Source organism: Castanea sativa, chromosome 11 (assembly GCF_040712315.1).
Source record: "Castanea sativa cultivar Marrone di Chiusa Pesio chromosome 11, ASM4071231v1".
NCBI classification, from domain to species: domain Eukaryota; kingdom Viridiplantae; phylum Streptophyta; class Magnoliopsida; order Fagales; family Fagaceae; genus Castanea; species Castanea sativa.
Window position 1 is genome coordinate 33,840,563 of NC_134023.1, and position 23,918 is coordinate 33,864,480.

General features: G+C 36.4%; 1 protein-coding gene across 2 annotated transcripts; it reads left to right on the plus strand.

The window, feature by feature from the left end:
* Positions 1-1,168: 1,168 nt before the first annotated feature.
* On the plus strand, positions 1,169-21,173 carry LOC142614490 (AUGMIN subunit 7). Of its 2 annotated transcripts, XM_075787009.1 has the most exons (10): positions 1,172-1,411; positions 1,574-1,659; positions 2,706-2,767; positions 6,663-6,754; positions 6,926-7,051; positions 8,093-8,183; positions 9,565-9,672; positions 10,052-10,150; positions 14,870-14,942; positions 20,742-21,173. In XM_075787009.1, exons 1-10 carry the CDS (start codon positions 1,278-1,280, stop codon positions 20,804-20,806), a joined length of 936 nt encoding a protein of 311 aa, XP_075643124.1. In that variant the 5' UTR covers positions 1,172-1,277; the 3' UTR covers positions 20,807-21,173. The 2 variants fall into 2 exon arrangements, with proteins under 2 accessions (XP_075643123.1, XP_075643124.1); XM_075787008.1 differs by lacking the exon at positions 20,742-21,173 and having other exon boundaries at positions 1,169-1,411; positions 14,870-15,341.
* Positions 21,174-23,918: the final 2,745 nt, after the last annotated feature.

Here is a 23,918-nt window from a genome sequence, read left to right on the forward strand (position 1 = left end):
CCCAATTACCACATCTTTATTTCTTATTACTTTTCGGGCTTATTGGCTTTTAAGCCAACCCAATGAGTTTACTAATTCATTTCTTGGGCTTCCTCTGCCCATTTACCTCATCTTCACCTCTTATCATTCCCATGAGTTTATTACTTTATTCCTTGGGCTTCCTTGGCCCATTTACTTCCTCTTTACCTCTTATTATTCTTGTGAGTTTGTTGACCATTATTCTTGCCATTTCGGCCTGTTGGGTTTGCTTTACTATTTTCTCTTCCCATTTTCTTCATTTATTGTTGGGTTTCTTCTTGCTTTTGGGCATTTTGTCAAAAGTGGGCATCAACATAAGGTAAAAAATGTTATTTACTTAAAATGAATATAATCTCACTAAAAATAAAAACACAACTAGTAGTGCAAGATTACAACACCTAAGAACCAATAAGGGAAACCTTATCTTCTTTATTTTGCCATTTCACGATTAAAATTTATTTGTTTTTTTTTTCTTGTTTAATCTAATAGGATTCATAATTACATATTATTAGATTATTTAAATTTTGGTTAAATTGCAAATTACATCCTTAAAGTTTAGGAGTGCTAAGAATTTTGTACCATGAAATTTCAGAATTTAGATTTCACCTTCTAAAGATATATTCGGTTTGAATTAGCAGCCTCTAAATTTTATATTTTCCATTAAGAGCCACATAAATTTGTCATGCATGTTTAATTCGTCCAATAAAATGATGCCACATCATTTTTGTTTCAAAATATAAATTTAAGGGGTGAAACACAAATTTTGAAACTTTAGTATGTAAAATCAAAACACTTCTAAACTTTAAGGAAGTAATTTCCAATTTAAATCAGGAAAAAAACACTTGCTCCCATTTATCTATTAGGTCATTTTTCACTTTTTTTCCCCTATTATTGGGGGTCATTTGTAATTTCCCCATAAGGGTATTTTACTTTTTGTTGTGAAATATTCCAAGAATTAAAATATGTAAACTTAAATGCCAGTCTTGTAGCTGCTAGGGAGAGAGGGAATTGGAAAGAGTAATTTATTATTATTTTTTCAATAAAATTACTAAACTATTTTTAAATTCTTTCATTAAAATTACTTAAAAAAAAAAAAAAAAGTTTATTGGGGCGTTTAAAGGTTTGCCAATGAAACCAAGACATGAGTTGATTTTCAATTTTGTTGTAGCAATTTTATTTGAAGTAAAGTCACTATCCTCAAAATTCAAAAAAAATATACTAATAAACTGAGAGAGAAAAGGAAGAGTGTGTGGGGGAAAATGGCAGCAAGGCAAATGGAAGACATACAGAGAAAACTGGCGATGCTGAATTACCCAAGAGCCAATGCTCCTGCTCAGTCTCTCCTCTTCGCCGGCATGGAACGCTACGCTCTTCTCGAGTGGCTCTTCTTCCGGTCTCCTCCATCACTCTCTCTCTCGTCTTTTCTTTTAGATCTCTATCTATCTTTTTTTTCTTTTGCTGAATCCATTTGCTGCAAAATCGTCAAATTCTGAATCCATTCTTTCTATCTTTTACAAAATGAAAATGGGTTTTTCGTATTCTTGATGAATTGCAGGCTATTGGGTGATAAATCACCTTTCTCACAACAAAGTACACAGGGGGACGCCATGGATCGTGATGAAGAGACTTCTCGCATCCAATGTAACCCCTTTTTTCTCATTCATTATGATTCAGGTTTTGGATAAATTTGGGCACACGACCAATTTCATAACATGCTGAAGTGTTCCAGGGACGGACCCACTATTTTTTTTTTTTTTTTTTGTTTTTTAAAAATTGACTATTTTAGCAAGTTGTGAAATTGGGTGTGTAGGTAGGATTGTTGTTCTGTTTTATCTGAAAGGAAAATGTTGAGAGTTTGTGTTTGTTTTAGTTAGTTACAAAAAAACTTCGCTAGTTGAGGAACTGAATTTTACTACAGACCCATATTTGATTTATATATGCTTTTGGAAGATCAGTGTTGTAGCTTTCTTGAGAGGGGAAGTTTTACATGGGTTTATGCATAGGTCATCAAAGGAAAATGTTTTTTTGGAACTGCTAATATTCAAATATGCCATAGTTTGCATTAAATGCTGAAACATGGAGAAAGATTTGATTTTTGTTTCTATCATGAGGCATTACTATGGATCAGCACTCCCCCCCCCCCCCCCCTCCCCTTAAAAAAAAAGTTCTTTTTTTTTTGGGGTTAGGCCACCTACCAATCACCTTTTGTAGACTCCACAAAAGTGAGAGTTTTGTGGATTGAGTACAACCTTTTTTCTATTATGAGGCATTAGGTGGTTATAATTACATGCAATTTCTTGGCAAAACTATTTGGGTTTGTAAATTGCCTAGGGAACTTGCTTTCTTTATTTGGATAGCCACCTTGAGATTTTTTTTTTGATAACTTGCGTAAAAGGTCATCCTAGTGGACTGGCATGTGTAAGTGTGGTGGTGAGATGGTTAATTGCTTGTTAGTTCTCTGCTTAATTGCCAGTGAGTTATGGGATGGCCCTTTGATTTTGCGATTTTTGGTGTTCAATGAGTTATGCCTCAAAAAGTGGTTGAGGTGTATTCCATTTGAAGAAGTCCTTTTGGTAGGCATAGAAGCAGTGGTATTTGGAAAGTGGCCCCACTTTGCTTTATGTCGACTGCTTTAGCGTATTTTACCTATTTTTATAATTATAAATGGTGACTTTCTGTTTTTGCAGATTTGGCAGAGATCGCAAAGTTTCTAGGCATTACGACTACCATAGATACAGAAGCCATCCAAGTTAGTTGTTCAGTTCCTTCTATGTGTATTAGTATTTTGGTTAGTTGTTGTGGTTGCATTGCATAATGCAATAGGGAAATGCATTTTGTAGGTGGCAATTTTTCTTCTCTTTTTTACTTAAACGGTATAGAGTGAATTTGTTTTTCTTCATACAATATGGTATTATTAATATTTGTTCAGAAGGGACTTATCAAAAAATAATTTTTCGGAAGGGATAGTCATTGTTGGTTGCCTTTGAATGACAAAATTCAGTTTGGCTAGCTTTTCTTTTGGGAGCTTATTTTCTTAATGGTGAGATAGATAATGGCTTTAAGAGGATTAGCTAGCTTATTTGCTTAAAGCTATTTTCTTCTTCACCTTTAAACAAATAAACCTCCAAGGAGAGATACTCTTTATTGGCGGCTTAAAGGGGATGGTAAGTTTGACACTCGGTCTTACTAACATGCGATCCAAGGTGATTCGAATTCTTTGTTTCCGTGGAAAGGTGTTTGGAAACCAAAGATTCCTAAGCGCGTGGCGTTCTTTATGTGGACCGTTGCACATGGTTGGATCCTCACTTTGGATAATCTAATGCTTAAGGGTCGCCCTTTGGCTAATAGGTGTTGTATGTGTTGCTGTGATGGGGAGTCGGTTAACCACCTTCTTCTTCATTGTCCTGTTACCCATTCCTTATGGACTTTTATGCTTTAGGTCTTTGGTATTCTTTGGGTTATGCCAGGATCGGTGGCGGGTTTGTTATCTTGCTGGCATCAGTGGCTTGGGAAGCATAACTCGGACATTTGGAACTTGGTTCCAGGGTGCTTAATGTGGGTTGTGAGGTTGGAACGAAATCGTCGATCCTTTGAGGACAAAGAAAAGACGTTGGATGAGTTAAAGTTTTTATGCCATTGTAGCCTTTTGGAGTGGTCTCGGTGTTGGAGTTTTACTGATTGTTCTTCTCTGTGTTTTTGTCCTCCTTTAGTTTAGTTTCTGACTTCCCTTTGTTTGTTGTGCTGTTTGTTCCTTTTTTGTTTTTTTCTAGTTGTTCATCATCATGAACTCCTTATATTCCTCTTTTTTCTATCATTTATAAAAGTTTTCGAATTACCTATCAAAAAAAAAAAAAAACTTTCAAAATGAAAGCTATCAAACACAAAAATATAGTTTCTTATCAGATATCTATATAAGAAAGAGTCTCTTGGCTAGTTAATCTTGCTGCCTTTTTTATTTATTTATAGGTAGTTAATCTTTCTACCATAATTATAATAAAATCATGAATTGGTGGCCTAGTTATGATGGTTTGTTGGTCTTGTGGATGGTTGTCTTGACAATAATTCTTTTAGGGATTGCATTATGTAGGAATTGTGATAGATTTCTTCTGCGTCAGGTGATGAGCTCCTTGAAGAATTTGTGTTATTTGAAACTTTTCAGTTTTATAACAAAGTTGATTGTAACCTGTTTTATGTTTTGAAACACTTAAAAAAATTGTATAATGGCTTGTTAACTCTTGCAAAACTTGGATTCGAAGGAAGATTTTGCATCTTTCTTCTAGCGTGCATCTTTTTTTCAGGGGTGGGGTGGGGGAGATTTTAGTGTCCACTTTCTTTCTTTGACGGTTAATTGTTTTTTCTTAGTTTGTAATTAAGGAGAGTCCTCTAGAACCAGTTTACACGAGCAACTCACCAGCACTAAAACATGCATTTACTCAGACAAACCAATTTTTTTTCCTGTGATTTGAAGCAAAGAGCTAAATCACACAATGTTGTTTGCCAAAGCAACCCCTCAGCCAAAAACAGGGAAGAAATAGCTAGACTTGCCTTGTTTGAAAATGAACTGAATCAACCTTCTCATATTAGGAGAGGCATTGAATACTGTTCTAGTTTGTGATCTGGGAGAGTTCTTTAGAACCAGTGATGTAGGAAAAATTGCAGAATTTGTCTATGTCTAGTTGTGGTGGATTTAGGGTTTTCATTTGAAAGAGGAGGAGCTTGATTTGGGATTATTAGGAAGAAGGAAAAAAAAAACAGAATTTTTCCTACATAACTGGTTGTGGTGGATTTAGGGTTTTCATTTGAAAGAGGAGCTTGATTTGGGATTATAAGGAAGAAGGGAAAAAAGACAAATATATGGTGCTCATTAGCACAAGATAGAAAAGAAGTATAAGAGAAGAGTGAGGGAGGAAAGAACTCATGAAGTCCAACATGCCTCTGTGCTCAAAATACTTTATTTATTAATCAACTCCACCTATATATATATATATGTATACATATATATATATATATACATATATATGATATATAAGTACTCATTCTTGTACTAGTAGTATTAGGATTCCCAAGTTTGACTAGTAAACTAAAAACCTAATAAAGTAATATATAAAAGACCAACATGGACGCAAAACTATATAAACCCAAGATACTTATGCTTTGTTTGTCTCAATAGATAATGTTTTCTAGAAAATGATTCGTTTTCCAAAGAACAGAAAACATACTTGTTTCCTATTTTTGTTTGCAACATTGATTTTGGATTTGGTCCTCACTTCAATAAGGCTAGTGCTTTTTTGGTGCCTCATGTCTCAGGTAGAAGGCCTTGGTGCCGTAAGTCACCTTTTGTCCTTTGACTACCTTGCTATGTCCCTATCTCAAGGAGGACCTCTACTTTGGTTGGCTAGTCGATCTTCCTTTCTTGAATTGATGATATCACCTGTTGAAGCTGATTCCTTGAATGTTTCCTTCACATCACTTTGTGGGTCCGTGCAGGGTCTATGGGTAGTGCAATAGCTCATGGGGTGACAGTGAGCCTTGCTGAAGTTGAAATACCCAGACAAGCTTTATTCTCATAGTAATTTAGGGTGGTTATGCTTTTAATGCTTGTCCAATGAATGTTTGCCTTACTGGTAGTGATTTGAAGTTGGGAATATTTGTAGTGTATCTGAGTAATAAGGAGTTTGGATCTCAGGGAGGTCCTCTACTTTGGTTGGCTAGTCGATCTTCCTTTCTTAAATTGATGATATCACCTGTTGAAGCTGATTCCTTGAATGTTTCCTTCACATCACATTGTGGGTCCGTGCAGGGTCTATGGGTAGTGCAATAGCTTATGGGGTGACAGTGAGCCTTGCTGAAGTTGAAATACCCGGACCAGCTTTATTCTCATAGTAATTTAGGGTGGTTATGCTTTTAATGCTTGTCCAATGAATGTTTGCCTTACTGGTAGTGATTTGAAGTTGGGAATATTTGTAGTGTATCTGAGTAATAAGGAGTTTGGATGTCTGATTTCAATATTCTTAGTTTTTCAAAAATGGAATGCGTGCAAAGTGGGTGGAAAATAGCTCACGATTGTACAAGGCTAGGTAAAAAATGCTATGGAAGTTAGACAACCAAAATTGGATTTTATTTTGGAGAAACCAAATTGAAATCCATATAATGCTGGCGTTTCCTAAATTTTTAACAAAAGTTTTCTATTTCTTTTTGCAAAAAATGCTGTGGACCTGTGAAAAGATATAAGCTTCTAACACCAAGCCTTCTTGGAAACAAATTTTATTATTTTTTCTTTTCATTTCTTTTGATAAGTAAACTTTGCCCCCAAAAGGCTAGTGACCAAGCCTTCATGGAAACAATAAATGAGGAACATATTTATGTTGGCATATTCATGGAAAATTAAGTTTGCAGTAGGAGATAGACTAGATGATATTAGAGAAAAAGGATTAGAAAAATGATGATTCAAAAGATTTGGATCAGACTGCACAGTGCATCTAGGTGAGATTCTAATCTTCTTCTTAATACTTAAGAAGAACCAAATGTGTGGATCATATGTTTTATTGGAGTATCATGAACTGTAGATTATATTTGAATGTGGCAAACCTTGTTGTCATGTGAATTTCCTCAATTTTTTTGCTAAATACATTTTCCTCTTTCAGGGGCGAGGAAGCTATGAGGACCGCACTGAAATGCTTCGTCTTATTGTAGATCTTGTGGAGGCAAGCATCTATGCTGATAATCCAGAATGGAGGTTGTGATGATTCTGACTTTAATGTTTGGTTGACAACTAAGTTTTCATGTTTGGCGAAGATCAATCATGGTTCTTAAAACTATCAGTAACTTGTATAATAAATGCATAATATTTGCTATCTGATTTCTCAAATTTCTTTGAACCTGAAATCTGGTTTGCATTCTATTGCAGCATTGATGAGCAGATAGCAAAGGATATACAACTTATAGATTCTATTGCAGAAAAACAAGCTCAAATATTCTCTGAAGAGTGCAAGTTGTTCCCTGCAGATGTTCAAATTCAATCAATATATCCACTGTAAGAATGTTCTTATCCCATCTGTGTTTCCATTTCCCCCCTAAAGATCTACTTATTGAAGTGTATAAAACCATAGCATCATAAATGAACTTAAAAAATTTTCCTTTCCTATATAAACCAGAAAATCCCAGATTCTCTCAGTTTCAGAACTTTCCTTTTGGTTACTTATATATTGCTCCTGTACATACAGCACGTAATACTTTCTGTTACAAAGAAACATGAAGAATGATTTTGGAACAAATTCAAGTTCTTAACTATCAAAGAATAATGTCAACTATGTATCATTGCTACTTGGGGAAGTCTATTTTAAGTTTCAGATGGCTTGTGTGTCTTGTCTCTACTAAAAGATGTCATGAATTTTATAAGAAAATGCATTGATGATGGGTTACATTTGTTATAATAGATGTACTATTTGAAATTTGGAATATTCTAGACATGGAGTTGGCAATGACAAATGTTGATGGTAAATTAGGGTTCTCTTGGGTTCATTTAGGACTTGGCAAGTTTAAGAAGAACATAGATTTTTGTTTGGGTGGGGGGAGAGAGAAAGAGAGATTCTTTTGGAAATTGCTGAAATATTATCACAAGCGTGCCCTTAGAGAATCACCACCACTACTATGTATATCCTCTGCTATTGCTACTTTTATTGCTCTTGCTACTACAACTGCTCCTGCTATTTCCTTTATATATTTTTTCGATAATTATTTTTAAAGCTTTGCTGTTTCTGTTATTTTACATATAGAATTTTCTTTATTATGTGGCAACATGAAGCCTGCTTCACCATTTTCTTTAAATTGTGCAATATTAGCAAAAAATGAAAAAAAAAAAAAAATCCTTGTATCTTAGTTATTCAAGTAAAGCGAATTATGTTTTTTACATGGCATAGATCATTTAATTTTAGGCATTTTATTTTTAGGGGGGGGGGGGGGAGGGTTTGAATTTATCTCTCTCTCTCTCTTTCTCTTCTTGGGAATTTCTTTTAGTGACTTTTTCCTTCAGATTTAGTAACATTCTGTTCCTATAATCGAAGTTCATTTGCAGGCCAGATGTCTCTGAGCTGGAGACTAAGCTTTCAGAACAATCTAAGATACTGTTGAATCTTCAACAGAAGGTTGATGATTTGGCATCAAAGGTTTTCTCTTCTCCTTAGCCCTAAATTGCCTTTCACAATTATTTTTGGGGAGCTTCTCGTGAATTTTTTCTACTAAGAAGATTTATACCTAGTCACTAAATTGATATCATCATTTCTATGTTAATATTTTGGAGTTGATGATTATAAAACATGGTTAAGAACCTGTTTGTTTTTAAGGCCTTTGATTCGAGGAACTTTTGCTGTTGTTGGTGCACTTCTTAGCTTTAGCCTTTGGGATTTATGGTTCTCCAACAATTTCTTGTTATTGTCTTATATCACTATTACAAAAAAGTAACGTCTGGTCAAACATCTGTTCCTTAATATCTGATGGTTATAAAACAATTACTTAATACTATTAAATAAATACCACCCTCTGTGCTTTTAGTAATTTTCATCACGTTAAAGTGATTACCAAGTCAAATTATTTGAATGGCTTGGAAAAATTTAGTTTAGATTTTCTTCTTCTCCCACCTTTTTCTGGCATGGGAACTCCTTAAATTAAGGTAAGGATATTGCATATCTTGTGTCCCTCAGATTCCTATTTTGGCAAATACCATCCATGGAGTTTTCCAAAACTTTCTTGTTTAGATGAAAGAAATTCTAATTTATTCCTTCCACATTTTCTTATAGTTCATGGCACAAAATTTAGACATTATTAATCTAAAGGTGTAAAGAATTCCTCTTCAAGTAGCATTAAAATCTCTATAGCTTTTTGTAATTCAATTGAAGCATATGTTTTAAGGTTTGAGTTGATAACGGCGGCCGGTGGCTTCTCTTTCTCCCCTTGGGTTGGATTTTACCATCTCAGAATTTAGTTTGTGTTTTGCCATTTTTTGTTTTCATTTCAGAGCATTTCTCTTGTATGTTCTCCATGTAGAAGAACTGTGCCCTTTTGTGCATTTAGTAATTTCTGTTAGCTAAAAAAAAAAAGAAGAAAATATTTGAGGAGTATTACTTGTTTTTTGATAAGTTTGATGATAATTGTTACCTGTAATTAATAAATTATTTTTGAAATCTTGAGATAATTCTTTACTGATAACAAGTTTGTGTTCCCTTGGGCCGTAGCACAAGTCTGAGAGGGGTAGGCTTTGGTTGTAGTACAGGATAGGATTGGATCTTGGCCAGAGGAAATAAGATAAAATTGAGTCAAGATGTTTTTACTTTGGTCTTTTTCCCTTTGACTTTGAGCATTCAATATATTATTTATTACCAACTTCTTATCTTTCTGATGCATTCTGATCCACTCTGTTTCTGACAATGTGTAATTTTGACTTTGTATGCTATTTTTTCTATGTACTCTGAGATTTGTCTGGTATTTATGTATGGTTTGTGCTTCTTCCTTTTGTCTGATTCTGATTGTTTTTTTGCCTTGTGCATTCAGCATGCTTACAACCCAGATGAGGAATATGCAGGGGTGGAATCCCAATTGCGGGCACATTTGGAATCTTTTCTAGAAACTGCAAGATCATTCAATATGATTTACACCAAGGTCTGGCATGCTCTTCTTCTCATTAACATGTTGCTTTTCTTTTTATTTGTACCAACCAACAAAGAATAGTTGTGCTATATATTTGTGATTCTTTTCTCTAAATTGCACATTCACATATATGGTTTGGCTTTTACCATTTGTTGCAGCCTCATTTTAGCTGAAAAGTTTCTAAGATTAAAATCTGTTGAACTTCTGCAGTCCCATGGAAATTGTTGACGTTTATTCTTGATACTTAGGAATCATCCCATCAAACGATCTTGTTATGCTATTATGTGTACATTCACATACTGTACTGCAGTTATTGAATATATATATATATATATATATATATATATATATATATATATATATATATATATATGTCTTTGTTTTTTGGTAGGAAATTCGGCCCTGGACACACATGATGGAGGTACCACAGCTCCATGGGTTTGGCCCAGCTGCAAATCGCTTATTGGAGGCATACAAGATGCTTTTGAAGGTATCTAACTGCTAATCTATTGATGTATTTTATCTTTGATTATAGGCTTTTCCTTTCGGTTTTGATAAATTTATATGCAAAAAACCATTTATATGCTTAATTATCTCATTATGTGGATTCTTTGAGGTTCCTTTCAGATTAGAGTCATTAGACTAAGACTTAAATAAGCCCAGCTAAAATGCTGATGGCAATTTACCATACCAATATAGTATACTTTATATAGTATGATACTAGTATATTTTGATATTAGCATATTTGGATATATGATAATGCAATTGCTGATCGCATCTTTCCTGAGTTTTTCATTTCCCTTATTATACGTATCTATGAAGTTAATTTGTCCTAGTTTCTCATCCCTTCCATAACTGCTTCTGTTAATACTTTGTGTTTGCCTATTGATGTGATGTATGCACTACTAAGCATTCACTCAATCAACAACTTCACCTCTTAGTTTCTGATCCCCTTTTCATTTTTTTAAAAATCTTTTTCCTTTCCATGTGTGTGCACACAAGTGCATCCTGTGAGGTGGGGGAAAAAAATACCCTGCTGCGGGTATATGTTTCCCCTCTCTCACAGCTGGTGGGTCCCACCAACTGTGAGAGAGGAGAAGCATATACCTGATGCAGGGTATACCTTCTCGTGAGGTGGGGTCTGCTTGGATCCATTGTGATGCATGCAAGCATTCCATGCTCTTTCCGTCTAAAACCCATTCACCTATTTACTCTCCTTCCTTCCCTGTCTTTCTCTATTAAACTTTTTGTGAAATACATAGAGATAAGTAAACAGATCTAGCAGTTTGTGAAGCTATCACACATTCAGGGTCTCCCGACATTGGGGTAACATAAGGTTACAAGGCTGTTGATTGGGGCAAAGTGTCAATTATGCTTTTATCTTGAATACAAGTTTTATGACGAAAATTTCATCTTAGATTGAAGAGGAGATTGTGGAATATATGCTTTATACGAGCTCTCAATGATTCGGAATTACAATATGTGGATTAATTGTTTGATACTTTGTGTGCTAATGTTCCAAGAGAAGAGGGTCCTGATTGTTTGACCTGGAGCTTGGCTAACAAGTCAATTTAATGTTTGCTCTAAATAAGGTTCTATTGGAGTGTGTTTTCATTGGAATGCCGTGGAGTAATAAAGCTCCTTGAAGGGTGGCCTTTTTTGTATGGACATCTGTGTGTGTAATTTTGACTTGTAACAATCTGACAAACGTAGGCATAAAGCCATAACTCAGGTGGACTGGTATTGCATGTGCAGATGTAATGGCGAGAAGGTGGATCATTTATTAGTGCATAGTGATATAGCTCAGAAACTTTCACGACCTGAGACTCAATACGGTGAAATCTCTAGGTCTGACTAGCCCAAAATCACATCAATCGCACAAAGCAACTAAATTAGTTTAGTCCATGATCATATAGAGCAAAAAATTATTTTTTGATAAGTAATGAAAGATATATTAAATATGTGAAAAAAAAAACTTAATATCTCAATTATGACTATCTAAGATTTAGTTGTAAGAAGTTCAAAACAGTTCAAATAACAAATTTATTAAAGTATCAGAATTCAAATGATCCGAAGTTCCTTGCTCATGATAGAATTGAATAATGTTGGAAAGGTACCAAATGCCATGGTGGCTCTCAGTCTCACAATCAAATAGAATTCTAATGATTATAGGGGCTAGATGGCTCAAGAACAAGTAGAGTTTAGTATATCAAGGGGCCACCTCGAAGTTCAGAATGTCATACCTGATAGGTACAAAGTTCACATATGCATTACATATTCTGGCATATGGAAGAATGCTCAATAAGTTCACTGGGTGCAAGTATTCAGAATTCTCATTATCCAGCTTGAAAATGGTACATATATCCTTACCACTATTAGGGAAAGTTTTAAAGTTCATATATCCCCATCACCATGTTGGATGAGGTCCAAAGTACACATAGCCAAATTCCCACATATCTTTATCAAGTGGGTCTAAAACAGGGGTGGAGCCAGGAATTTTTGTATGGGTGACCGAGTTATGGCATAGACTCATTAGTCAAGACCTGCATGCATGTGCTTGCGTGTGCGCGCACACACACATATCTAAAATTTTGGACCTGGGGTGGGGGGGCACCATAAGGTAGCTCTGTCCCTGGTCCACGACACATACTATTTGCTAGGGTTTCAAATGAAATACTCACCATCAATTTAGATGAGGCCAAAGTTTATAATTTATCACAAGATGTGTAGGCTTCAAAGGTGCTAACAAGAAATATATTTAAGATGCCAAGACCAGGTTTGTGGGATTTAGGATGTACCACATTTAGCTTTTGACTAGATAACGAAGGACAAGTGAATTTATTCAACTATGAGTCCAAAACATAAGGGAAATCAGCTTAGCCAATATATTCAATGGACTGAAGTTCAAATCTGGTTTATTTCACATATGTCACCATGTAAGTGCTGGGCTGTAGCATAACAGTACCAAAACTAGAACAGGACAGCAAGAACCCATAGTGAAACAGCAACTAGGAATAAGTATTAACATGTGTAAAATCGAAACTGCCTTTTCTATGGAGATAACCCAGCCTGTTGGAACTGAATTAGGCCTGTACATGATGCTGCAAAATAGTTCCAGCAATGGATTGAAGAGTTAAAACATAATTTCAGCATACACCTCATGATTTGAGTAAAATAAATTCATATACTTGAAAATCAAATCTGAGAAACAAATTAAGAAGCAAAAGATCAAGTATGGAACTATGGATTTCATCAAAGGTTATCACCAGCAACCATAATTCATACAAAGCTGTAACAAACCAACTTTATTTTGGCTTTAAGGATGAGGTTCAAATCTGAAACACGAGGAACATACTTAACAGATTGAGAACTGAGGCAGCAAACTAGGAGAGGAAGGTAAATATTTCTAGATCAGAGAAGTAACTCCTCAAGAAATAGGAGCAAGACTTGGCCAAGGGAAGAAAAATCATGGAATCATCACTTACCTGAAGCCGAAACTAAAATCTGTATAACTTGAATAGGTTCTGCCTTGCACCAGTGGTGTCTCCCCTTTCTTTTGAGTTTCTGCTCAAGCGAAACTCTCTCATTTCATTGAGAAGAATCTAGATTTTTATCGAAGAGGGGTAGTCACTAGTCAATGCTAGGAGATGCAGTGTCTAAAAATTACAAAGTGATCTCAGGTTTCTGCCAAATTGTGATAAGCCCCAAATTTTTTCAAAATGCTTACAACTGCACTCTTATTTACCTGCAGTCGGTGCTGGTGCAATGTTTAAAAATAACCAAGTGATCCTCAGGATTCTACAAGTAAATGTCATCTTTTATTTTAATACCATTTACTTAAGATAACTTAAATCCCCGGATCCAATGAAAATAATCTAAAATCCAAATTCTTAAAGAATAAAAAGTTAGTTTTTGCTAATGAGGCTCAACTGGCACTTCATTCTTCCATAATAATGAGATGAAAGGTGAGCTTGTGGGTTCAAGACCCAATGGGTGTGCGCAACTTACCTATAAAAAAAAGTTTGTTTCACCTCAAAAAACAAAAATTGAAATTTTAGATCCCACCCTAAAATTTGATTTTTTTATTATTATTTTTTATTCTGATGATATATGCACAATCCAAGAAGCTTCATCAATATTTGGCTCATAAACCCCTGTGAAAGGCCTGCTTAAAACCAGTATACACTCAGAATTTGCATGAAAGGGAGAAGTTTTCCACAACTTTGTCAACTCTTTTGACAATTCTTTTATCCCACATCATCACTATACCACTTAACGCTCCAACAGATCCCAAAAATGGCCAATCTACCTGCTGACAATTTCATAAACCTTTGATCATGGTGTTGGTTATGCAAAGGGGCAGTCCTTTTAGATTTGAAAATATTTGGTTAAAATTGAGGGGTTTACCGACAAGGTGAGATGTGGTGGAATTCCTATCATGTTCATGGCTTGCCTAGTTTTGTCCTGGTGAACAAATTGAAAGCACTTAAATCGGATCCAAAGCAGTGGAATAAGAATTTCTAATGTGATAGGTAGGAAGAATCTTTTATTAGGGAGTATCCAGATGATGGATGTGATTGAGGAGAATAGACCACTTGGGGGTGTTACAGAAACTGTGGTCTCTAATTCTTTTTATGCTTGGGGTTCATTGGTTGGTGCTTAATACGGTTTGTAGAGTTATTTGAATGGAGGAATTGGTTTAGAAAATATGGAGCTATTTGGCGTAGAATATGACCTCCTTATGTCTAATGTGGACACTTTAGAGGGAGAGGAATAATCGTACTTTTTCTGGCGGTGGAGGTTTCAATTATTGAGCTGAAATCTTTTTTTGTGAGATCTCTATTTGAGTGGTCTCGGTGCTTTGGAGTTAGTGTTAGGCATTCGCTTGTAGATACTCTATTTATTTTACTATAAAGTATATTATTCAATGAAGCATTATTACTTATCAAAGAGTGTTTTTCTGTACTATCATTTACAAGAGTTTTATGTACATAAAATCTCGTCTTTATGAGTAAAAGTACTATTTATCAAAAACAGAATTGCATTATATCTAAATTCTTTTCAAATTTAGGCTTAATTATAACAGCTTACATCAATGTCAATCTTGTACTCCGGTAGTTTTTGTCATGGACATATTTGAAGAAATATTTTTGCTTCTGAAGCAACTGTCATAATCACTAATTTGGATACTGTTCTGCATTGGTTACAGTTCCTAGGGAACTTGAGGAATCTTAGAGACTCCCATGCAGCTCTCGCTGTTGGATCATCTGAAACAATTGCTGGTGAGCCCTCTTCTGTAACGAGAATAATCTCTGAGTGTGAGTCTGCATTAACATTCTTAAATCGTGACCTTGGAATTCTCTCGGCTTCCATTGCTCGTGAGGAAGGTGAAGAGGTGAATTTACAATGAAATTGTTACTCATGTAGTGTTGATTAGATGCAGTGTCTTTCAATTCTTTGGATACATTTTGAAAAATGTATTAGTTTTTCTAGTATGAATGACTTGAATGTTTGGAGAGTTGATGTTGGCTGTGTTATAGTAATTCATTTTAGATCTAAAGCATGTTGATGTAGTATTTGATAGGGGTGTCACCATTACCTATTGTCATACATATATATATGGGAAGATTTTTTTTTTTTTTTTTGATTGCTAAGTAATGAAAGGATGAGTACATTAGATTTTTGTGTTAGTTCCAAGTTCACTCCATCGAAAGGAGTAATCTAACCACAAAAGGAGTGTTGATGTTGGGCTTGGGGTACCTATATATCTGACCAGTAGCTGGTGAAAATTTTAGCTGAATCCTAAAGCCAAATGAAGCTAGTTGTCCAGGTAATGTCCAAGGGAAAAGGCGTGAAATATATATACATACATATATATATATATATATATATATATATATATATATATATATATATATATATTATAACATGCACACATGGATAAATTAAGATAGGATTGCATCCATCAATGTCGGTGCATGAGTTGGCTAGAAATTAAAAGGTAAAAAAAAAGGAATGGTTGTATTTGAATTGTACATACCTTGTCATCCCTCTTTGTGGATTTGTACATTATGAAAAAGAAAAAAGATTTCATTGTGAGACAAGAAACATGATACAACATGAAATTAGATAAAGTACATGATGGAGTCGTGTCCATTGGCCTTCATTTCCTCAACCCCTTGATCTCTATCATGATTCATGACCAATCATAGCTTATAGTTGCAAGCCTTACTCGAATCTGAATATTATGGTATATTTCTAGGATCTTTTGATTTGATACTTCTTAATGTAGGAAGAGGATCTTGGATTAGTTTAGCTATGATGTGAGAAGTAGTTAAAAAGATGCCAGCTTTCATGCAATTGACCATTACAAAAGCTTTTAAAAAGATATTCCAACAAAGATACATTTCTAGGCTCAAAGAGTGTAGATTATTTAGATATAGAATTCATAGAAAACGATTAAATGTGGCTTCTACAATAACTCAATGTATTGTTTGGAGTGGTATGAGTTGGAGGGTGGGAAATGGTCAGAAAATTCGGATTTGGTATGATAAATGGCTTCCAAATCCATTGACCTTCAAAGTCTCTTCTCCCAAGAATTTGCTGGAGGATCATACTCGGATTTCTGAGTTGATTGACGGTGAACGTGGAGAGTGGAAAGCTGAGGTGGTGAAGTCTGTCTGGAATGCAACATCTAATGGAATGTTCTGTGTCTGAAGTGCATATATGGTGGCCTTGAACCAGCATGACCAATCAGAGAGAGGGAGCTGCTCTAATGATGGGGCAATTAAGAATTTCTGGGGGAAGAATTTTTTTTTTTTGATAAGTAAGAATGATATAAATACGAAAGGTTACTCTATGCTTAAAAAAACACAGAGCAACCTAGGAGATACAAGAAGAAGAGAACAAAGAGAAACAAAGACAACAAGTAAAATACAAAAGGAAAATGGAGCAAAGAAAAGAAGGGAGGGAATCACTAGACGTGAGTCCCCACGCGCGAGACCAATCAAAGAGAGTTCCACTAAAAAAAACAAGCAACTGATCACTAGAGCTATCCAAATCCTCAAAAGTCCTCCGGTTTTGCTCCTTCCAAATACACCAAAGGATGCACAGCGGGACTAAATTCCAGATCTGAGATGAATGCTTCCCCCAGCCAATTCCACCAACCAAAAAGCAATTCAGAAATCGATCTAGGCATAACCCAGACCAAGCCAAAAGTTATAAAAACAAAGCTCCATAACCGGTAGACCATTTCACAATGAAGAAGAAGGTGATCTACCGTCTCTCCACAATGACGGCACATAATGCACCAATTCACAAAATTCAATCTCCTCAATCTCAAATTGTCTCCCGTTAGGATCTTATTCCAAGCTACACACCAAACAAAAAAAGAAACTCGCCTTGGGGCCTTTACTCTCCAAATAGCTTTCCAAGGAAAGATAGTTGAAGGAGAATTTCTTAATTTGTTATAGTACGACCGGATGTCAAAAGCTCCATTAGGCTTCAATTTCCATCTCATCTGATCTCCAACATCCATAGGAGGGGTTATAGCACCCAACATACGAAGAAACCGCAGCCCTTCATCCATCTCCCAATCATTAAAAAATCTACTAAACCGAACATTCCAAAATCTTCTATCCTCCGCCCCCTGCCTATGCAAAGAAGCTTCAACAGAAGCCTCCTTCACAATGGCAATGCCATACAGCCTTGGAAAAGCCAATTGAAAAGATTGATCCCCATGCCACCCATCTTGCCAAAACCTCACCCTATTCCCCACTCCAACCACAAACTGACAATTTTTGCTGAAATCCTCCCAACACATGCGGATGCTTCTCCACAAACCACACCCATGAGCTCCCCTACCCAGCTTTGAGGTCCATCCCCCCCATTCTTCCCCATATTTCGAAGCTACAACCCGCCTCCATAGCCGACCCTCTTCCTTTTGCAAACCGTCACAACCATTTCCCCAACAAAGCCTTATTAAAGGTAGTGAGTTTCCTAATCCCTAAACCTCCATTGGCTATAGGCGCACAAACTTTGTCCCAACCAACCAAATGAATCTTGCTCTCTCCCCAAAGGAAATCCCTTTGCAACTTTTCAATTTTATTAGCCACACGAGTAGGAATAGTGGATAGCGATAGAAAGTATGTCGGAAGACTACAAAGCGTACTCTTGAGAAGCATCAAACGACCCCCCTTAGACAAGTACAACTTCTTCCACCCATATAATTTCCGCTTAATATTTTCCAAAATTGTATTCCAAATTAAAGGGGAATTGTAAGGAGCCCCCAGCGGCATGCCAAGATACAACATAGGTAAAGATCCAACTCTGCATCCCAATATATCAGCCAGAGCATGCACATCACCAACCTCCCCTATAGGAACCATTTCGCTCTTATGCACATTGACCTTCAAACCCGTTACCGCCTGAAAACTAAGGAGCAACAACTGAATATGAAGAATTTGCTCCACATCTGCATCACAAAAGAGAATGGTATCATCTGCAAATAAGAGATGTGAAACACGTTCCCCACCATCCCTCCTACCCCCAAGATTAAATCCACGAATCAAGCCAGCTCCCTCCATTCTCCTTAACATCCTACTAAACACCTCCATCAAGATCAAAAACAGCATAGGAGATAGCGGATCTCCTTGTCTTAAACCCCTTGAGCTACTAAAGAAATCAGTCAGGGACCCATTAACCAAAACAGAGAACTGAATTGTGGATATATAAGAACGAATCCACTTACACCACTTCACTCCAAAACCCATCCTATTCAGCAGATACAACAAAGCCTCCCAATTCACATGATCGTAAGCTTTCTCCATATCAAGCTTACAAATGACTCCAGGAACCCTACTCTTCCCACGACTATCCACACACTCATTCGCAATGAGAATTGAGTCAAGGATTTGTCTCCCACCCACAAAGCTGTTTTGATTCTCAGAAATCAACTGATCTAAAACCACTCTCAAGCGATTTGCCAAGACATTAGCCAAGATTTTATACACACTCCCCACCAAGCTAATAGGTCGAAAATCTCTAATATTGGAGGCATCATTCTTTTTAGGAATTAAAGCAATGAAGGTCGCATTAAGGGATTTTTCAAATTTGCAATGATGGAAAAACTCTTCAAAGACCGCTAGGACATCTTTCTCCACTATCCTCCAGCAATGATGATAGAACGCCATAGTAAACCCATCCGAACCTGGAGCTTTGTCCTCTTCCAAACCCCTAACAACTTGAAGAATCTCCTCTCTCTCAAACTTCCTTTCAAGCCAAACCCTCTCCCTATCCTCGATACGATCAAAATCTAAACCCTCCACAAAAGGCCTCCACTCCTCAGTCTCCTTGTACAAATTTTTATAAAATTGTACAACTTGATAAGTTACCTCGGAAGCCTCTTCAAAAACCACCCCATCCACCTCCAAGGTCCTTAAGTGATTGGACCGTCTATGGGAATTAGCCATTTTGTGAAAAAACTTGGTGTTATTATCCCCTTCCTTGATACATAACATCCTAGATTTTTGTCTCCAGGAAATTTCTTCTAAGGAAAGAAGATGCTCCACCTGGGACCTCAAACTAGCCCTATGAACTTTCTCCCCATCAGAGAGACCAAAATCTCCCTCCTTAGCATCTAATGTTATCAACTCCTCCAGTAATTGCTTCTTTTGACGCGCTACATTGCCAAACTCTCGGCGATTCCATTGCACAATGTCCTCTTTTAGAGCCTTTAATTTTCTCGCAAGCACAAAGCTAGGAGTACCTACAAAGGAATATCGATTCCACCAGGTTTGAACCCTATCTACAAAACCTTCCGACTTCAACCACATATTTTCAAATCTAAATGGACTTTTCCCCCTTGCCATTCCCCCTGCCTCCAAGAGAATTGGACTGTGGTCTGAAACAGTACGGGGTAAAATCCTTTGAGAAACATCTGGGAAATGATCCTCCCAATCAGGAGTGACCAAAGCTCTGTCAATCCTAGACATCATTGGTTGATCAAAACCACTGGACCAAGTAAAGCTACCTCCTTCCAAAGGCAAATCCACCAAGTTAAGATCCTCAACAAATTCAGAAAATTTCTCCATAGCCGTGGAAAAACGGGTCTCGCCCCTACGCTCGCTAGGAAAACGGACTATATTAAAGTCCCCAAAACAGCACCACAGAATCCTCCAACACTGCTGAACTCCCACTAACTCATCCCACATGAGACCCCTCTCAACATTCTCATTTGGACCATAGACGCCTGAGCAAGCCCAAATAAACCCGTCCCCCACCCCTTTCCACTTTACCGACACTGAGAATGAACCAACCATAATCTCCACCTTATCCAAAACCCTTTTGTCCCACATAAGCAAAATACCACCAGCAGTCCGGTCCGCCTCCAACACAGCCCAGTCCACATATGGGCAGCCCAACAGACTACAAACCAACTGTCGATTCATGCTCGCAATTTTTGTCTCTTGTAAACAAACAACATCACACTTCCACTCCCGCAACAAGTTCTTCACCACAAGGCGTTTCCGAGGGTCATTTAAACCTCTAACGTTCCACGAAATCATTTTTATCTTCATAAACACTAAAAAATCCCCAACTACAAGCAACATCACAAGACCACCCTCTATCTTCTGTCATAATTCACCGAAGAAACCAGGTTTTGCAGCTCTCTGCATCCCTTATTTTTGGACTTAGCCACCTTTTTACTGCCCATAATTTTCCTGTGTAACACATTGGCTGCCTCCATCTCTGCTTCAAGCCTCTCCTCCAACTCTGCCTACAAATTCCTAATAAGGTGAAGCACTTTGCTTGGAGAGCTTGCAAAAATATTCTACCTTGTCTATCTAATCTGAGGAGAGGTATCTTGGTGGATGATAAGTGTGAGCTTCGTGGTGTAGAAGGGGAGTTATCGGGTCACCTGTTCTGGAGTTGTAAATCCGCTGCTGAAGTGTGGGAGTTGACTGATATTTTTCAGTCTCGGCTTAATATGCAGTTTTAGAACTTTATGTAATTGCTTTGGTTTCTTTGGACAGCCAACAATGTAGTGATGATGCCTTATCTTTTTCTATCACTATTGCTAGGGCTATGTGGACAAGAAGGAATTAGAAACGAGATGGCAAGAAATTTCTGTCGAGTCTGTTGCTAGTGCAGTGGGATGGGCAGTTTATCAGTGAGTTCTGGTCTGTAAATGTGAAGCTCCCTCTTGCTTCTGCTATGTGCTCTCGTGCTTGGAATCAACCCACTGCTCCTTTGTTCAAAATTAATGTGGATGCGGCTATTTTTCCTTTTCAACGTATGTGTGGGGTGGGTGTTGTGATAAGGGATGAGATGGGATTGGACGTTGGTGCTCTTGGTAAAAGGTTGAACATTCCTTTGGGACCGTTGGAAGCTTAGGCTAAAGCTTTTGAAGAGGGTGTATTATTTATTTATTCTATTTTTATAAATCTGACATGGCATTGGCAGTACAATTGGCAGTTGATGTGGCATGAAAAATACTTTTTTACTATTTTGTTTGATATGTCAGTGTGTTCCATCTAAAAAACAATTTGGACTAAAGTGACACGACATTGAAAATGTTAAGGACCAAATTGACACAATTGAAAAGTTATTGATCGAATTGTGATATGGTGTAAATGAATAGGGATCTACTTTGTAATTTACCCAAAATTTATATATATATATATATAAAAGCAAAGTTTAGAGAAAATTCAATTAGAATTTGAAATTAGAATCCAATTTTGCGCATGTGTCTAAATTGATGCGAGGACCATATCATAATTACACTCATTTTTAATTTTATATACCCAATAATTATTAATTTTGTTAAGAAGTCTTAATTTTGTCAAAGAAACTTACTTACTTAAGTGGTCAATAATCAATTTTTTCATAGTCGTTCCTTTTTCTCGAATGTCATAAATTTTCTATGTAGTAGAAGTGAATTATACATGTACATTAGACACTAGATAAATCAATGATTTACTAGATTTTTCTAATTAATCAGCTTTTACTTAGAAAATGTGAGCCATTGGTTTAGGTTTAAGATACTATTATTGTCGCTTGGACAATTAGAATCCAACCCATAATCGCAACTACCCAATTGCAAGAGCAGAGTTCTACCAATTGAGCTATATCCCTCGAGCCAAGTGGGCATCCCAAAGACACCTAGGTCGAACTATGACTTTCAAGTTAAGTTTCGAATTAGTGGATGCCGCCAAAGGGAGTGGCGATGCCCTATGAAAAATGTGGTCAGAAATCCATAAGAGAGTCCAACCACAACGATTGAATTGATTTTCTTCATACATAAGGATACTGGATTACCTAGTATCTTCATGCATAAGGATATTGGATTACCTAGTAATAGTATAAAAAATTTTATAATCATCATAAATCTCCCTTTGTATTTTCTATTGTAATTTTTGGATTCAAAAAATTTCCTATTTTATATTTTATTTAACTATATTTAGAAAATCAAAATAGATTTTTTTTTTCTCAATTGGATAATGTGTTTATTCCAACTATATTTAGTATCATATATGTAAGGATCACAGTAGGGATCATCACTATTAGATACACTATTTAGATAACTAAAATTAGTCACTTCAACAATCTTCGATGGTTGTACAGGTATCCAAAATACGAACGAGATGGATGTTTGTTGTCCCAAGCATTCTTCTTATATATATATCATTTTTTATTTTCAATTACTCATTGTGGGTTCTTATTTTTGATAGTACCTAGGCCCAAGTAGAAACAAGGATATTGAGACTTTTACTTGTTGTTTGGTAGACTAGGCTTGGTTCACCGCAGCTATATTGGGCTGATTACGAATCAAGTTGTGCACAAAGCATGAGCTCTACAACACATACATGTCCATACATGCAAACATATACATATTGTAAAATAAATAGCTAAAAAACAGCAAGAAAATAAAGAAAAAGCATGTAAGGACGTCAGAGATCCTCAGAAATAAAAAAGATATGTCATTATTTTGAGTTTTAGTACATTGGGTCCTATTCCTTGCTGAGATATGCCACGAGGTTCAAATAAGTTCAAAAGTTACAGACATGGATAGCTTTTTGTATACTTCCAAGACTTGTGAGGTTTGAATTCCCTTGAATCCAAGTGTATCCTCTAGCATTTATCTCAGGATCCCTCATAGTACTTCCCTCTTTCCTTTATTTTCAGAGGTTCAAATGAGTCTTTTAAATGCACTTTTTCCTTTGATTAAGTGTTGTTGAATGTCTTTTGCTAATAACTTGATCTCCTTTTTATAGTACCTTCCTAGGATTTTTGGTGTGCCATTAATTCTCTCCATTTGCTGCCCTGGGTATCAGAACTAATGTTATGTCAGCAACATTGATGGCTGGTCATTTTCTTATGTTCTCACTACTTTCTTCTTTTGAGGTTTCCCCCCAAAAAGTTCCCAGTTGACCTTTCGTTTCTAGGGGGTTCTGAGGGCTGACTTTTAAGCTTCTTTTCCTTAAAGTTTCTAGATGGACCTTTTCTGACCCCTACTCTTGGCACCTTTTGTCCTTATCTAAATAGGCAGATTCCTTCCTGTCATGCTGAAAGATCTCTAGCCATCTTCATTCATGGTTCACCTTCTTGCAATTCCCGAGGTACCAGACTTCTTTTTATCAAGTACTGATTCCTAAGTCATCAGCTCTTTTTCTGAGTCATAGGTGGCTGATGGGACATGCCTATCTTCATTCTCTATGTCTACAAGCATACTTCCTTGAGCCGTCCCCATCCCAACTGATCATTTCTTGCACTTCTCGAGGATCCCTTTGGTTCTAGTAGTTCCAAGGTACTATGGTCCAATCCCTTTCTAGGCTCCTCGGGAGCTCTCCTCACAAAGGCTAGGCTAAGCTCCATTTTTTCCTTTTTTCTTCATTTTCCAAGGCCCAGAGCTTGCCATTTATGGATTTAGGCTTCCTTTTACTTATTTTAAGTGGGTATTGGTTGGCAAATTGGGCATTCCCTATCTTTGAGAGCCCTTTAACACTTGTGATATTTTGGACCTCAATACTCATGTACTACTTTCTCAAAAAAAAAAAAAAAAAAAAAAAAAAAAAAAACATGTACTATAATGACAAGCAAATATTTTTGAGCTTTATTTTTTTTAAAGTAAAATTTGAAATATCTATATAATTATATGAAGTGGCCAGCCGATTAATGTAATGAAAATAGAATATTTTTGGAAGTTTTTTTTTTTTTTCTTCATTGGGATTTTAGGAGTAATTTGATGGGTTTTTTTT

Coding starts and splice junctions, on each gene's coding strand:
- LOC142614490 (XM_075787008.1), top strand. CDS start 1,278: ATGGCAGCAAGGCAAATGGAAGACATACAGAGAAAACTGGCGATGCTG. Junction 6,755..6,925: donor GCTGATAATCCAGAATGGAG/GTTGTGATGATT, acceptor ATTCTATTGCAG/CATTGATGAGCAGATAGCAA. Junction 10,151..14,869: donor CATACAAGATGCTTTTGAAG/GTATCTAACTGC, acceptor CATTGGTTACAG/TTCCTAGGGAACTTGAGGAA.